At 47.5% G+C, this 16,204-nt stretch overlaps 1 protein-coding gene across 1 annotated transcript; it reads left to right on the forward strand.

The window, feature by feature from the left end:
* Positions 1-12,822: 12,822 nt before the first annotated feature.
* SOL (Sympathy for the ligule) lies at positions 12,823-16,204 on the forward strand. The gene is made up of 3 exons (NM_001322901.1): positions 12,823-13,147; positions 13,826-14,055; positions 14,165-16,204. The coding sequence occupies exons 2-3, from the start codon at positions 13,941-13,943 to the stop codon at positions 15,955-15,957; spliced, it is 1,908 nt and encodes a 635-aa protein (NP_001309830.1). The 5' UTR covers positions 12,823-13,147; positions 13,826-13,940; the 3' UTR covers positions 15,958-16,204.

Consider the following 16,204-nt stretch of genomic DNA (forward strand, 5'->3'; position numbering starts at 1 on the left):
GCCAAGGAGGAGCGGCCTCAGGAACTCGCCAGCTTCGGGAAACGCCAACGGCTAGTCCACTATAATTCACCGGACTGTCCGGTGCAACTCCGGAGCAACGGCTAACTCCGCGCCAACGGCTACCTGCAGCGCATTAAATGTGCGCGCAGCGCGCGCAGAAGTCAGGCGCGCCCATACTGTCACACCGGACAAGGAACAGTGCATGTCCGGTGTGCACCGGACACCCAGGTGGGCCCACAAGTCAGAAGCTCCAACGGTCAGAATCCAACGGCAGTGATGACGTGGCAGGGGGCACCGGACTGTCCGGTGTGCCATCGAACAGACAGCCTCCCAACGGCCACTTTTGGTGGTTGGGGCTATAAATACCCCAACCACCCCACCATTCATTGCATCCAAGTTTTCCACTTCCCAACCACTACAAGAGCTCTAGCATTCAATTCTAGACACTCCAAAGAGATCAAATCCTCTCCAATTCCACTCAAGCCTTTAGTGACTAGCGAGAGAGATTTGCCGTGTTCTTTTGAGCTCTTGCGCTTGGATCGCTTTCTTTCTTTCTCACTTGTTCTTGTGATCAAAACTCAATTGTAACCAAGGCAAGAGGCACCAATTGTGTGGTGGCCCTTGCGGGGAAGTTTTGTTCCCGTTTGATTGAGAAGAAGAAAAGCTCACTCGGTCCGAGGGACCGTTTGAGAGAGGGAAGGGTTGAAAGAGACCCGGCCTTTGTGGCCTCCTCAACGGGGAGTAGGTTTGCGAGAACCGAACCTCGGTAAAACAAATCCGCGTGTCTCACTTACTTATTCGCTTGCGATTTGTTTTGCGCCCTCTCTCGCGGACTCGTTTATATTTCTAACGCTACCCCGGCTTGTAGTTGTGTTTATATTTGTAAATTTCAGTTTCGCCCTATTCACCCCCCTCTAGGCGACTATCACATGGTAGTCGTCTCCACTTGCCCTCGCTAAACCATGCCTTGCCTGCCCCGATCAACACTTTATCTCTCTCCCCTCTCTCCAACTGCATGCTTGGTTATGCCCCGCATTGCCGTCTCTCCCCCGCTCTTCTAGACCACACTCTTCTCCAGTGAGGCCCTCCCCCTCTCTGGTCACGCCCATGCCGATCATACGCCCTGCTTGACTCTTGTTGTATTTAGGATCAACGTACATCCAACCTATGTCACATGCTCTATCTATAATATTTTAATAATTTGGGTATGTTTTTACGCTAGTGTCATATCATGATGATACTATCAATTTGATATCATGATGATACTATTAATTTGAGTACTCAACACACATGTTGAAAGCTCTTAGGAGACGCATAGCCATTTAGGGACATAGCCCCAGCCCCCAAGAGTAACAAACGTAACATGCTATGTCTTAGTGAAGAAACCAAGTGCTCAAGAGTAAATGTCAACTTTTTGTAGCAATTTCCCTTCTCTCATCTCAATCTCGTTTGTAAGATATCACTTTCCAACGAAGCATTTGTACATTCCTCTCCACCAACTGCCCATTTTTTAAAATCAGGACCTCCAATCGTCATATTAGACAATATAGATCCAATGCAACATTAGCTAGTATACTAGATATAGGCCTCATTTGGCACAGCTCCGGCTCCTCTAAAAATGACTCCGGCTCTGGCTTCTCTTCAAGAACAACTCCTCTATAAGAGCAAGTGTTTTTTTAACAAATCGTTTGGCAAAACGGCTCCTCTTAATTCAAACAAAGTCTGAAGGGGATTAAGGGGACTAAAATATGCTTCTTATTCAAAATTAACGGAAAGAGGATTTTAGTCTCTCAAATTTTCTTGCTCTGAAACTAGCTCTTAGTGTGATACGTATGAGTTAGATTATGGTTAAAATTAATCAAATCCTATATACTTTATTTAATCACTAACGGATGAAGCAATATACAACAGCGGCTAGCATTTTATACTCCTGGCACTGAATAAATCAATTTCTAGATCTATCAATCTTTTTTATTATTATTTGCCAGAACTTATACAAAAAAATGTATATAGTTATGGCACCAAATAATCACGTTACAATAATATAGCTTGGACTATATCTAATCATAGCGATTTAGCGTAATGATTCTCGATGCTATTTTTATTAACTTAGTCGAAGTTAAAATGTTTAAGTATAAGATAACTCTAGTAATTCAGACATGGAGATATCTTCCGTGTACAGTAACTGCAGATAAGAATTTAAGCTTCCTTTTCCCCGAGTGCGAACTTTTTCCATTTGTTTCTAGCGAGTTGGTCGGCAGTGGAGGCAAAGCAAGATGCGGAAGAAGAGCCGTGGGGCGCTGGATAACGTGAATCAGTGGCGCCATCCCGAACGATCCGTCCTCGTCCCCGTCGCCGTAAAGCGTAGTCGATAGTAGAAATCTTCTCGGCTGCACCTGCACGCATTGATCGACACACGTGCTTGTTTTTTCTTATCCTTAGCTGGCTTTCAGTTCGGATAGCTTTGTGGCCAGGCCACAGGCTCGTCTCGTGCCAGGGTAGAGTGGGCCCGCCGTTCGCCACAAATTATTGGAGCGTCCTCCCTTTTCATTGTTTTTTTTTAATCCGAAAATGCATATCTCGCGCACAACAGTTGCGTGAAGTAGCCGTCCAGCTAGCAACAATTCACCGTTATTTTATCTAATTAATAGTTCAGCGTCCATGCTTTGCCACGGACATGAAAAAAGTAAATCTCAGACGTCGTATAGAACATATGTAAAAGCTCTTGTCAACACGGATGTAAGACACACACATATACCTATATAACATCTAATTTAGTGGTGGGGGACGAAATAAAACTGAGGCATGGTGAAGTAACCTATAAATTCAAAAGCATAACAGTATTGAGATACAAAATCATAATCTATACCTATGTAGTATTGAACACGGAATATAGATAGAAAACATATATATATGTTGCAATTGGTATCGCACATTGCCTTTGCTTTTTATTACAGACACACCGTCTTAAATTTGAGTAATAGACTTATATATAATACATCACCACATATATAGTTTTTTTAATTCTCCAAACCAAACACAGTATAGCATACGTGATACGTCGCTGAACTAATGCTAACAACAATGTTATATCTACTTTTTTGTTTAGAATATTCTAGTTCACATTTGTAGGCAGCTAATAAGCTGAGTTTTCTATTTCATCGTGCACTAGTTTGTTTTTATTTCATGTACCGTTATTTTTATTTCAAAGTATTCGAAGTAACTAGACTTGGATGTCTCATATAGTCATATCAATCAATTAATGATTTGTCTATAGAAGGTATATAACACGTGATATATAATTATATAAGTTTCTGTCTTGACTTCGGCACTTTGCTCATTGGAGGGTGCAAGTGCAAGGGTTTCAAAGTTCCACTTACTACAGGTAGCATCTCTAATAAATAACTTTTTAGACATAAGAGCAAGTTTTTTTTGAGGAAAGCGGGGGGCAAAGCCCACCATACAAACTTTGCACTCAATGGAGTGCATTGTACAGATAGTTGGATGTTACATAATTACACCATGTTTCAATGCCATGGGACACATTAGCACGGAAAATGGTGGTGCCAAATTCGCAAATCATCTAATGCAATAGACCCTATTATGTGAGATGATGTAGCCCCCCTCTTTGGCCACAAGTTCTTGTTTTCCCAAACTCTCCAAAGAACAGTGGGAACGATGTGCGATAGACATTAACTACGAATATCAGTGGGAAGCGAGCAAGAGACATCACAAGACACACCCTCCAGGCTATATATTTCAATCCTCGTAAGTCTCCAGACGTCTACGATTTCAGGGCATTGGACAAACACGTGGAGCCTATCTTCCATAGCCGCTCCACAGAGGCTGCATCCTTGGTCCTCCCTGACTAGCTTCCTGAATAGACGAGCCGAAGTGTGCAGTTTGTTTGTCTTTTTCTTTCAAAAACAGCCTGTAGAAGATCTTCACTTTATTTGAGGAGCGCGGTATTCCATATTTTCGACAACGTCCTCGCTTCATCGTTAGGGGAAGGGCAGAGTTGCCAAAACACCGAGCGAGAAGAGAAGCTTCTATTGGAGTTTTTCATTCTTCTGACATTCGGTTGTGAGGAAAGGGAGACCTGCGAAATGAGGACATGTACCAAGGCAAACTCTACGTCAGTAGTAGTGGTTAAACGGGGGCTTATGTGCAAATCAAAATTATTACTGCAAACTCCAAAGACAGATAGGTTGGCCTTCGTGGCATGGGACAAAAGTGCGGGAAAGGTACAAGAGAGAGGGATAGAAGTAATCCAGCTATGAAGCTAGAAGGAACTATTCTTAACGTCAATGGTTTCAAGTCGCCTGGTCGCCTAGTCGATCCCTGGGACCGACTAGGCGACTAGTTGCGATTAGGCGACGACTAGGGCGACATGTTCATCCTAGACTAGTAATTATACTTATATAGGTATACATATAAATATACATGTATACAACTATACATTATATAAATTAGAAAGTCACTACTTAGCACGGGCTTAGGATTAGAGCAACCATCAACCATCCACTAGTTTGGCAGAACTGTAGAGAAGGGGAAGATGGGGGGGGAGCAGGAGGAACCTTGAGATGACAAGCTCATTTCCTCATTGGTGAAAGTTTGTAGGAGCTTGGGAAGGGGCAGGGTGGAGAATGCATCCGGTGAACCTTGAGATAGCCACCGTCAGTGGAGATTGCAGCAGGCGAGCAGGGGAAGGGGCAGGGTGGTGTAGCCACCGATGATGTAGCAACCGGTGATGTAGCCGCCGGTGGACACAGCAGCCGGTGAGTCGTAGGTCTGAAGGGGCAGGGCAGCCGCGGGCGACCAGGTGTGAAGGGCAAGGGCTAGAACAGTCGGACTGGCAAGAGAAGAGAGTAGGAGACGATAGTACACTGTTTGGTGGCTAGGTATTACAAAGGAGAGGGTAGTCTAAAGTATGATGTAGATGAGCTGAAAATGGCCCAATAAAACCTTAGCCGGGACGACAAGGAAATAGTAATCAAGTGATTTGTCACCCTAATCGGCGATTTGTCGGACAACTGGCCTATCTAGTCGAGTCGTTCAGCTAATTGAGCCCAAATAGCCAACCAGCCTGAGTAATCGCGACTAATCATGATTAGTTGGACGACTTGAAATCATTGCTTACCGTTTCCAACAATACAGTAGGTAATGTCACGATACAAATCAATGGTAGAGTGAAAATTTACTCCAAGGTAGGAAGAGCGAGAGGGGACAAGAACTAGGTCAAGGGCCTGATGGCTGGTGCACCACGAAATCCAGGGGACTGGGAACTGATTGAGAATCTTGTCAGTGAATTTCATTAGAAGGCATTTGTTTTGGATATCTAAGCGACACAGCCCCAGCCTGCCAAGATTTTTAGGGAGACAAATAATGTCCCAGTCCGTCAGGCATTGCCACCCTTTACAAGTGTCAGCCCCAGCCCACAGGAACGCCCTTCTACGTTTGTCTATAGCATGGATGATGCTTTTAGGGAAAGGAAGGGTCGAAAGGTAATGGAGGAGTGGCGCTTAACACACTTTAAACAAGAGTGAGGCGACCAACCTTGTTCAAGAGCTTAGCTTTTTAACCAGCCAGGTACTAGTCACACACCGCTAGGAGAGGGGAGCAGTCTGATTTAGAAACTTTGTGAGGAGTAAGAGGAAGATCGAGGTAGACCTAGGGGAAGGTGGATACCGGGGGCCCAATGATATCGGCAAGGACATGAGAGGTGGGACGTAGACACAAACAGGAAGGAGAGTAGTTTTGTGATAGTTAATTTTGAGACTAGTTGCCAAGGCAAAGTTATCAAGGACTTTTTAAGACTTGTGACAACGTTTTCAGAAGCAGGACAGAAGATAAGATTATCGTCCATGTACTGGAGGACGGGACAGGGGGCGCTAGGATTTAAAGGGTGACATAACGCAATATTCGGGTTCTGAGAAGTGATCAAACGATGGAGGACGTCTACCATAATGATGAAGAGATAGGGGAGATAAGATCCCCTTTCCTGAGGCCTCTTATGCAAGTGATACAGTGTCAGGAGAGTTTTTTGCTATTTTGGTATTCAAAACTAAACGCTTCTCCCTAATGGTACTCTTAATATTAGATTATTTATAATAGTACTTTCAAGTGGAGTGTTTAGCTAAAATAGTATTTAGGGTGCTTTTAATTCTTCTTATTTTTATTTTCAGTTTTTTGCTTCCGGAATTGACCATTCTACCCCTGCTTAATGGGTTCCTGCGCGTTGTCCCCTGCTTAATCTTCCAGTTTTTGCTACCTGTTCAGGTGCGGTGCATCAAGTGTTTCCAAAACCCTGCGCGTCGCCCCCTCTTAATGAGATGTAATCTTTACTCAGTGTCAATTTTTTTGTGTGAGAAATTATTTTGTGCTTCTCAGAAGTGAATTAGTTTGATGAACTCAATTTGCTAGCAACATTCAGTTGATCAATTTGTTAGGAACATTCAGTTGAATCATATATATATACACACACATATGTTCTTTGTCTGAGGTGATATGATCTGTAAAATTTATTGATGTTGGTGCAGCGTGCAATCTGAATTTGCTCTTTAGTTGATGTAAAGCAGAGCGTGCACTAGTCTGAATTTGCTCTTTAGTTGATGTAAAGTAGAAGCACTAGCATACTGAATTTTTCATCAACTGAACATCAACTAAAGAGCGTGCATATAATTCAGTTGATGTTCTTAGTACACATATCAGCCTACTGAACTGAACATCCTAGTTATTGCACAAATGTTCTGAAGCAGGGGTACAAAGGGCAAAACATCAAACATCAACCGGTGTATTGCAAGTTCTTTACCCTGGTTCGTTTGTGTGAATCAAGCGTTCGGAGAAGAACGAACCCAATAAAAGTGTTTCTCTAGTAGATTAAGCAGTGATAGAATGGTCAATTCTGGAAGCAAAAAACTGAAAACAAATAAAAAGAGTTAAAAGTACCCTAAATACCATTTTAGCAAAACACTTCACTTAAAAGTACTATTATAAATAATCTAATATTAAGAGTACCATTAGGGAGAAGCGTTTAGTTTTGAATACCAAAAAAGCAAAAAACTCGTGTCAGGAACTCCGTTAAGAAGGACAATCGTTTTCCTCGATCTAAGGAGGTCGTTAATCCACTTGCACCAATGGGAGGGACCCTCTACAGAAGAGGATCTGCGTAAGGCTTTCCCAATTAATAGAGTTGAATGCTTTGTGGAAATATAGGTTCAGAAGCAAGGTGGGTCTGCCTTGGCACGAACAGCTTTGGAGGATGTCCATCGCATACAAGTAGTTTTTAGTAATATTCCTTTTTGTAACAAAGTCGGTTTGATCACTATCAACTAGCCGAGGAATAAGATTCTGAAGACGCATGGAGGGAACTTTTCCAATGGCCTTGACCGAGCAGTTTTGAAGACAAATCGGGCAAAAGTCGGTCGAGGTTCTTGTAGAGCTCTTTTTAGGGAGGAGAACCAGGTAGGAACAATTGATGTGTTCGAGATCCATATTCCCCTCATGAAAAGCAAAAAAAACTCGTAAATAGAAGAGGAAGAGATGTTCCAAGTGGAGTTGTAGAAACTAGGGCCAAAGCATCGGGACCAGGGCTAGTGTCTTTTTTCAGGATGCTAAAGGAAGCGTCGATTTCCTGAGCTAAGAAGGGTAGGTCAAGGGAATCAAGGGAGTGTATGGCCCCCTCAGGATATAGACTAAGGAGATCAAAATTCCAAATGGCCAAGGAAGTAGCGCAGGAAGTAGCGCTAAAGAGGTTAGAGTAGAAATTGCGAAGAACAAGAGCCTTTTGCTCATGAATTGTGAGGACCTGACCATTAGCTTCAAGGATCTCGATCTTGTTAGCTCTGAAGCGGACAGAAGCACAAGTGTGGAAGAGTTTGCTGTTTTCATCACCTTCGAGAGCAAACTTCACTTTTGAACATTGACGCCAAAACATGTTCTTTATTTAATAATGAAGACGAGAGTCTCCTTAATGATCACACGTAGGGCGAGCTTAGCAGGAGTAAGATTACAGGATTCTTCAATAAAGGCCACCAACCTAATGACAAGGTTACAGTCTTTCTCCCGTTGTTGCACAATGCCATATTGTTTGATCCAACTTCTTAGGGAGAGCCTAACTCTTTTAAGCCGTAGGGCAAGGGAGAACGCCGAATTAGGATGGGGATGGGTCAGAAGCCAAGCGTCAGAAATAAGATCTAGGAAGCCTAGTTTGAGGCACCAGACGTTGCTGATCTGGAAGATGTTGGACTTGGGGTTGAGGTGGATATGTCAACAAGGAGGGGGTATGATCAAAAGTGATGCGAGCAAGGGCAATAAGACAACACTTAGGCAGTGCAACATTCTAGGCAATGTTGACAAAGGCTCTATCCAGATGTTCCAGAGTGGGAGCAGCCCTCATGTTGGACCATGTAAAGTTGCATCCAAGAAGAGGAGTTCAAGGAGGTCCAGATCATTGATCATGTCGTTTAAAGCTCCTGATTCCGAGGCGTAGAAGTGGGAGGATTTTTTCTCTTGCGCGAACCTGATTATGTTGAAGTTGCCACACAACATCCACGAGACCTCAACGATAGGGGCGATGTCCCTAATAGTTGACATGAATTCAGGACAGAGGTGGGAACAAAGCCCATAGATGTTGGTTAGAATAAAGTTAAGACTTTTAGGGAGATAGGTCAGGGCCACAGAGAGGGAGAAAGCCAGAAAGGGGTAGAAGAAGAGTGGTCACAACGGAAAAGATTCCTAGACCAGACAACTAGGCCCCCAACGAAGCCAGAGGAAGGGCGAGAGACCATTTGGTTGAGGGAACGAGGGAGGAACAAAGATGTTTTTGCGTGATCGATGTCTTGGAGCTTCGTTTCTTGCAAGAGGACAATCACGGGGGAGGCTTGCATGATGGTCAAAAGAACCGAGCTACATTTAGAAGGATCACAAGACCCCAAACATTCCAAGAGAGGATCTAAAGGTTTTGTTCATCCATTATTTAAAGTACCACTAATTCAGACATCGTTACATAGGGAGGTATACTTGCCAACGCTGCCGCATATACACAACTGCCCACACCATTTGGTACTGGATCGCCTAGAGGTGTATGGCCTCAAAAAAGGACTAGTGATGTAGACTTCACGTCGGAAGCAAGACCAGGGATGAGAAGTGTTTGGGGGCTCACGCGCGCGTGACTCGCGTGCATGAACGCAACCAGTGGGAGCGCAGATGATGGGGCATAAGCCGTCTCCCCAATGGCTGCTCGAAGTATAGTAAGAGGTTGTAAGTAGGCTAAATGTTTAGGTGGGGGAGAAAGAAGATGAGAGAGAAGAGAAGCAGGCTGTTAACTTGTAGCCGGCTTAGACACAAGAACCAAAAAAACTCTGTAAGAGAGACAAGTGTGTTCTACATTAATAATTAAGAGTTGACCACTATATGAGTGAGCTAAAATGTTTGCTATAAAGATCCTCACAACCAATAGTTGGCTATATTATTACATTTGTTCTAAGCCTGATATATCATCATTCATCAACGGAGTAGAAAAATGTTTTAAGAGAATACATATGTCAACATAAATCCTAAGTGATCTTTGATTGCATAGAAGTGCACCCGTTCTGTACAGACCCCCAGTACAGTAAGACAAGGTTAGGAAGAAGTGAGAAGTTTGTGCACCGGTTGGAGAAATGGTTACCGGCAAAAGATTGACTTGGATTCTGGCTTTGGTAGCCACCTGCGTTTATAAAAACACGGGAGGCACCGGCGGAGGCAGCCCCAAGAGGCATGCTGAAGCTTGACAGTCGCGCAGCGCAGGCAAGCCGATGCCTTATCGTGGACCTTGCGTGGGTTATGGGGTAATCCCTCCGTTCCTCGTCTTGAGGTCACGAAGTTTTATCCTAAATTAATATTTTAAAACTTTGACCATTGAAATTTCTACATATAGCTGACCTGCTTCAGTAGCGTTAGAAACTCATTGCTAGCTTTCTTTGAATGCATCATTACTTTGTGGCCATTAAAATCAATATTTTGTTGCTTCAATGCATGTATATATCCATTGAGCTGTCTACAAACAGTAACATTATAATATAACATATAGGCTACTGATGATGCTATATCTATAGACTGAACTATAAGAGCAACTCCAACAGCCTCTTTATTTTTGTTAGTTAAATTTAGAGTTTCAGCCCTCTATAAAAATAGAAAACTCAATAATTCGATGGGGTAATCCAACAAACTAGCTAAAAACTGAATAGCTACTTGGCAGGCCCACGAGACAGAAGGCCCACGGGTACGATTCGCGCGCGGGAATCACTGGTATTGCGAGGCGGAGGAGCTCGCCAAAGGTTGCGAGGCGAGGGGACAGAATAGCGAGTGGGATTGCGAGGGAGGAGTTTACCGAGACTGTTGGAACGGACTTCTACCGATTTTTTTTTTCATTTTTTACCGATGGAAAATGAGTTAGAGAGGCTGTTGGAGCTGCTCTTATACTACTACTATAGACAATTTTCCGTTCGGACAATTTTATCACTTCTACATTGTTGTATCATCATATATTAATGTTTTATAACTAGAGCAACACTCTTTTAATTGTGTAAAATTATCGTCACGCGAGCAAATTACTAGTCAAGCATGAAAAAAGAACATGCATGTCATTTTCATAATATGCTCCTCTTATTCTTATCCCATCCAGGCCTCTCGCTGCCATGCAGCCTTCTTCCGGATGATATTTATTTAGATGACCCGAGAATCATAAGTTCATCATAACTGTCCATATGACCGGGTGTCATGATGTTGCATTAACTTCTAAATTCAAATCCCCAATACCTTCGCCATGCATACATCCCAACATCGTTGATGCTGTACAACCGTAGGCTAATCTTGTGGAGAATCTAGTAGTGTTTGCTAAGATCACCAGTCTCCACAACTAAATAGATGACTCCTAGCTCACTGTACACACCACACTCTGCGTCCCCTTTCCTTCGAGCTGATTGTTAAGCTCATCTCTTGCTTCCAGCGATAATCATCCAAGTGCCCCCCATCATTGGTACCTGCATTGGAACAAGATTCGTTAACCATGCGATGTACCATCAAACTGTGCCTATTCAGCGGATAATAATCCAGCATTAAACAACAACCTCTGTGGACTGTAGTTTCTTCTTCTTCTGTATGCACACAATCTGATGAAAATGATAATCTTACTTGTCAGGTGGGCTACACTGTCACAACTTCCATGAGGGCGCAATGGTGGCAAGGTGAGTGACTGAGTGCATGTGGTCTTTGAAGAGAGGTAACCTGCATAATTTTAGAATTCGGGTGGTTTTGAAGCTCCCGGCCCTTTTTCATTCCTTAGATGCGTGGCTTAGCTTGGTAGCTCAACTAGAAAACAATTCTTCTTGTGCATATACACGCCTGCTGAGTACTGCCCCGCTGCTGTCTCAAACAGTAAGCCACATAATTCCCTCTGCAGGTAAGCACCTACCGTTTATTCGCCGCAGACGTATTGGATGTGTAGCCTCTGATACCAGTCGTGGTGCATGGAAACGCGGCCTCACGGGTTCAGCAGTTAACGCAGGTCTGCATTCTGACAGCAGGGGGGAGGAGGAGAGCAAATGGCCAGGGCCCAGGGGAAGTCGTCCGAGAACTCCGCAGGGAGGCGAGGGACCCGGATGGATGGGAGCGGGAGCTGTTTTAGTAGCGCTAATCTTGTGTGCCCAGAAGAGTCAATAATGGGATATGCTTTTAGTTGCAGACTTGCAGATATAATTTAACCTATTGGAGGATTACGAATCCAGAGACGACGAAAAGGTGACGGTCGGCCCTTTTTCAACCTGGTATCGTCTTCCGCGCACCGATGGCACCACCCCTTTTGACTTCCCCGGCACTGAATGTTCTGTAATCATTCAGCGATGCTGCGATACCCTCTACTACTAGTGGGTTAGTGATGAAGTACTGGTGGAAGGCGATCCTACCTCTTTCCTTCGCCTCTGGTACCGCGTGTCCCCGTGTGGGACGCAGTGCGTTTTTCGCGATTAACATCGTTCACATTACATTCCACTCACTCCCAAAGTCCCACCAGATTGCGCCGGCCGATTGATGGCGCCACCCAAGTCAGTCAGTTCTGCCGGCGTCCAGCAGAAGACCGCCATCGTCCCACCACAAAAGTCGACTCACCCACCCACCACAGTGCAGGGCACAGGCTGTCAGCTCTGCCAACGGACGGAGAGCCGGAGACGGCTGTCGTGGACCAGGGACGGAGGTGGAGAGGCCAGGGCCACAGGCCAGTAGGGCGGGTCACCTAGTAGCTGCTAGTAGTACAGTACCAAACAGGAGCACCAGTACTTGCAAGTTCTGAAGGATGGTTCGGTGCAAGCCGCTGCTGCGTCGTCCTGTTCCTCGTCGCCTACCTGCTGAGGTGCAGTAGTGTAGTGCAGTGTCCACGTGACCTCAATTCGGCGTTCTGCTGAAGTGAAGTGAGTCACCCGCCCCTAATGTTTGAAGTACCGACGAGCACATGGAGACGAGAGAAACGAGGAAATGTCCAAGGAGGAGGGAGAACTTCACCTGTCCTGCTTGGTATGGTATCTATCTTCAACTGGCTCTGTAGAGTACTCAGGCAAATTGCACGGCAGAGTCCACGGACGGGACCAAACAACCACCCGTGATCCACTGCGTCGCCAGCGCTCAGCAGCGGCACACACACGCGTGGATAGGAGTCCGCTCCACCCACAGGCACACACGGGGACATGTCCGTCACGGCGGCAACCGGAGACCAGACCACGGGCCAGAGCGCCGGAACAGAGAAGACAAGTCGTCAGGTCAACATGTCCCCGGCCAGCCAGCCAGCCAGTCAACACCCAACACATGCTTTACCACGCACACGTTTGACCACGGACTCTCGGCTGGCCGTCTCCAGTCCCCCACTCCGCAGCTCCGTTCACACCTCGCCGCGGGAACGGGAGTCCTGGTGGTGTTTTTTATTCTGCTAAGTGGCCCGGCCCGGTCGTCTTTGCTGCCTCTTGCGAAGCGAGTGCGCCGTAACTTCCAAGAACCGGGGGGTGCGCGGGGGGCCGGAGCCCGGAGGTAGCAAGCAACGAGAGGAAGGAGACGACGACGCGGCCTCGGCTCGGAGGAGACGACGGCGAGGAAGCGTCCAGGGGACCCCGTACGAAAGGTGAGCTCTTGGCTGCCTTCTCTCTCTCTCTCTGCCTTCTCAACCGAGGTTCTTCTCACGGTTAGCTTGATTCAGTCGGTGGATTGAGCTTCGACATGGGACTTTCCAGACTGCAGTGTCTCTCTGTTGTCCCCCGTTTTCCCGTTCTTCTTAAGGCGAACTTCAGAATTTGTCTTAACCGAATGTACAAGTCGGATGATCCGGGTGCTCGTCGTAATGCCAGCTACTAGCTGCCTCCTCCATCGTTTTTTTTTTGGGTGGTGGGGGGAAGAATCGGAGATCCCGCTCCGACTTCTGCAGCTGCTCTGTGCTACCTACCACTACCAGCCACCATGGCTGTTGGCTGACAAGCCTTAGTTCTAGTTCTTCTGTGAAGGAGGCCCCTTTCGCGGCCGGTATCTGTAATATCTGTAACAGTACCGAAACCGTGACGACGCTTCTCTGGAAGCGTTAGTTTCTGGTGGATTGATTTGTGGGAGGCTGTCGAAGCGGAGGATACTTGGCGGCCTCTTGATTTATGCACTTGTCTTTCTTGGCCAGCAGCTGATCTCGACTGCTCGGTGGATCGTGAACGGACATCGAATTTTTCCCATGCTTAGGTCCAGTCCAGACTGCTAGCCTGCTCTGCTGGCGAGATATCTGATTGTTGTTTCCTTGTATGCTTTCGCTTTCTTGCAGACTTGCAGCTGCGGGTGTCTTCTGCTATCACGATCTGAAGTGCTGAACTTGGTTGGAAGATACTCTTCTTAAGCCTGGAACTGTCGTTTCCGATGGTCTGGCACTTTCTTTCCTGATGGCAAGCACAGAAGGTTTCCGCCTCGTGAGATGCCCAAAGTGTCTGAACATTCTCCCAGAACCACCTAACGTCACAGTCTACAAGTGCGGTGGATGCGGCACCACCCTTCGAGGTGAGAAAAAATCCTAAACCCTAAACATTCTCATAATTTGCTGAGAAAAAAAATCCATCCTCTGTTTCCCTCATAATTTCTCAAGTTCCCCTCCTTTACGCTTTTGCAGCTAAAACCCGTGCCAGCGGTGGCCAACAAGTGGCCGCGACCGCGAAACAAGGTCGCCAGGACTCCGACAGTTATTCGGTCGCTACCGCCGTGAGCAGTGGGGTGCCTCGTCAGAACAGAGACCAGGGCTCCATTGGTGCCGTCACGGAGAGTTCCTTCGACGCTGATGTCGCGAGCGCCGAGCATGGCAGCAACGGAGCAAGGAGCGGTGAAAATGGTGGTGGTATGCTGGCTGGCCAGAATGTCCATTTCGAAGGCCAGGATAATAATACCAGTTCAAGGATGGAAGGTCCTGCTGGCCAGACACGCCTGAACGCAAATGCCACGTATTTAGACTCTGGTGGAACAGAAAACCACACCGTGCAACAAACTGCAGAGAAATGCCGAGTGAGTGGACATGTCGATGATACAGAATGCCACTTGAACACCTCTGAGGACGAAATGTTTCCTTCCGAGACAAGCAAAGCAGCCGTCGGTATGCAGGATCCTGGGCAGAAGAAGGAAGCGGGCGGAACCGAGCATGCAGCGAACAAGAAGAGCCATCTTGTGAGGGCACTGTCTCGGTCGTGTGATCTTGGATCATCGATGAACTTGACCGATTTCCACTCTGCTCGGGCTTCGCTCCAGTCCAAAAGCTTCAGGGCCAGCGCGCCCCTCCAGTCGAAGATCATGAGCACGGTGGATGAGCTGAAGGGCGACCTCTCTGAGATGTTCAGCAAACCTGCGGACTGCAAGCCAAGGCCACACCCACACCCTCCACGCCCTTCCAAACGAGATGGCGGCCGCACGGCTCGTGCGGCCGTCACGTCCAGCGCACCACTCGCGGCGTATCGTCCTCCCGCCGAGCATTCCGGCTATGTGTCTCGCTCTCGCCTCAGCAGGTCTGCCCAGGTTCTTCCTCCTCCTCGTCGTGGGCTGCCGTCACTGAGGTATCGCCGGCACAGGGTTTATCCGTGCCATCACAGTGTGCAGATGGAAGTGAGATCTTCTTGCCGTCACGAGTGCTGCTACAACAGCTGCCAGCCACCCTGCTGCAGGTCCTGCGAGCAAGAACCTTCAGCGATGCACAGGGCACCGGTCGAGCAGGTTAAGCGTCGTCCTCCGCCCAGAAACCACTGCCTGCCCGTCCTAAGCGGCGCTCCGTTCGTCATCTGCTCCAGCTGCGTCAGCCTGGTCCAGCTGCCCGCCGACTTCGCCGTGCCGAGCAGAGGAGCACGCCGGCTGCGGTGCGGCGCCTGCTCCGAGCTCCTTTCCTACTCGTACAGGGACCCCGCCGGGAGGAAGAAGCCGCGGTCGCCATTCGAGGGCGATGAGTGCAGCACTGACGGGTACGACGAGATCCGCCACCAGGCTGCCGGCGCCGGCTTCGAGCGGGCAGGTCCGGCCGTGTCCTACTCCGAAGAGTACGGGCTCTCGTTCGGCATCGGCCACTCGACCAGCAGCAGCACCGAGGACGGGCAGCCGCTGTACGTGTCGAGGAACTCTTCCTTCAACACCGCCGACGACGGAAGGATGGGCAGAGACGGCAAGCTTCACCGGCTGATGGGATACTCGTCGGCGAGCGAGCTGCTGCGGCACTCGCCCGACCTATTCGAGAGCTTCGACAGGCGCGCGCCCAGCGCGAGAGCGCACGTCGACGGCAAGGGCAAAGGCGTCTGCGTGGCAGGAAACGACGCGGCGGGCGCGCGAGACGGTGCGGCGAAGAGGTCCAAGGCGAGGAGCGGTGGCTTGCCGCTCCATGGGATCCTGAAGAAAGGGATCCATGGCCTGGAATCGCTCAAGCTCAGGTCGTAGCTGATGATCCTCGTTTGGCGGGGCTCTGGCGATCGGGTTTAGGAGAAGGTAGCAGTAGCATACACGACATGTCTTTAGAGGCAGTGTGTAGTGATTTGATTATTGGCGGCCTGATGTGTGCTTACTGCTTAGTAGCTAGCTTGTGTGTGTGAGTTGTTTGCAATTCATCTGTGTGTGTGGAGTTGGTTGGTTGGTTCGCAAACTTGTGCTCTTCGGTTCGATGTGTGTAAGTGTAAGATTTGAACGC

This window comes from Zea mays, chromosome 1 (assembly GCF_902167145.1).
Source record: "Zea mays cultivar B73 chromosome 1, Zm-B73-REFERENCE-NAM-5.0, whole genome shotgun sequence".
NCBI lineage: Eukaryota > Viridiplantae > Streptophyta > Magnoliopsida > Poales > Poaceae > Zea > Zea mays.

What these genes read in the sequence shown, in the direction of transcription:
- SOL (NM_001322901.1), top strand. Translation starts at nt 13,941, where the DNA reads ATGGCAAGCACAGAAGGTTTCCGCCTCGTGAGATGCCCAAAGTGTCTG. An exon ending in ATGCGGCACCACCCTTCGAG is followed by an intron (nt 14,056 to 14,164) that starts GTGAGAAAAAAT and finishes ACGCTTTTGCAG; the next exon opens with CTAAAACCCGTGCCAGCGGT.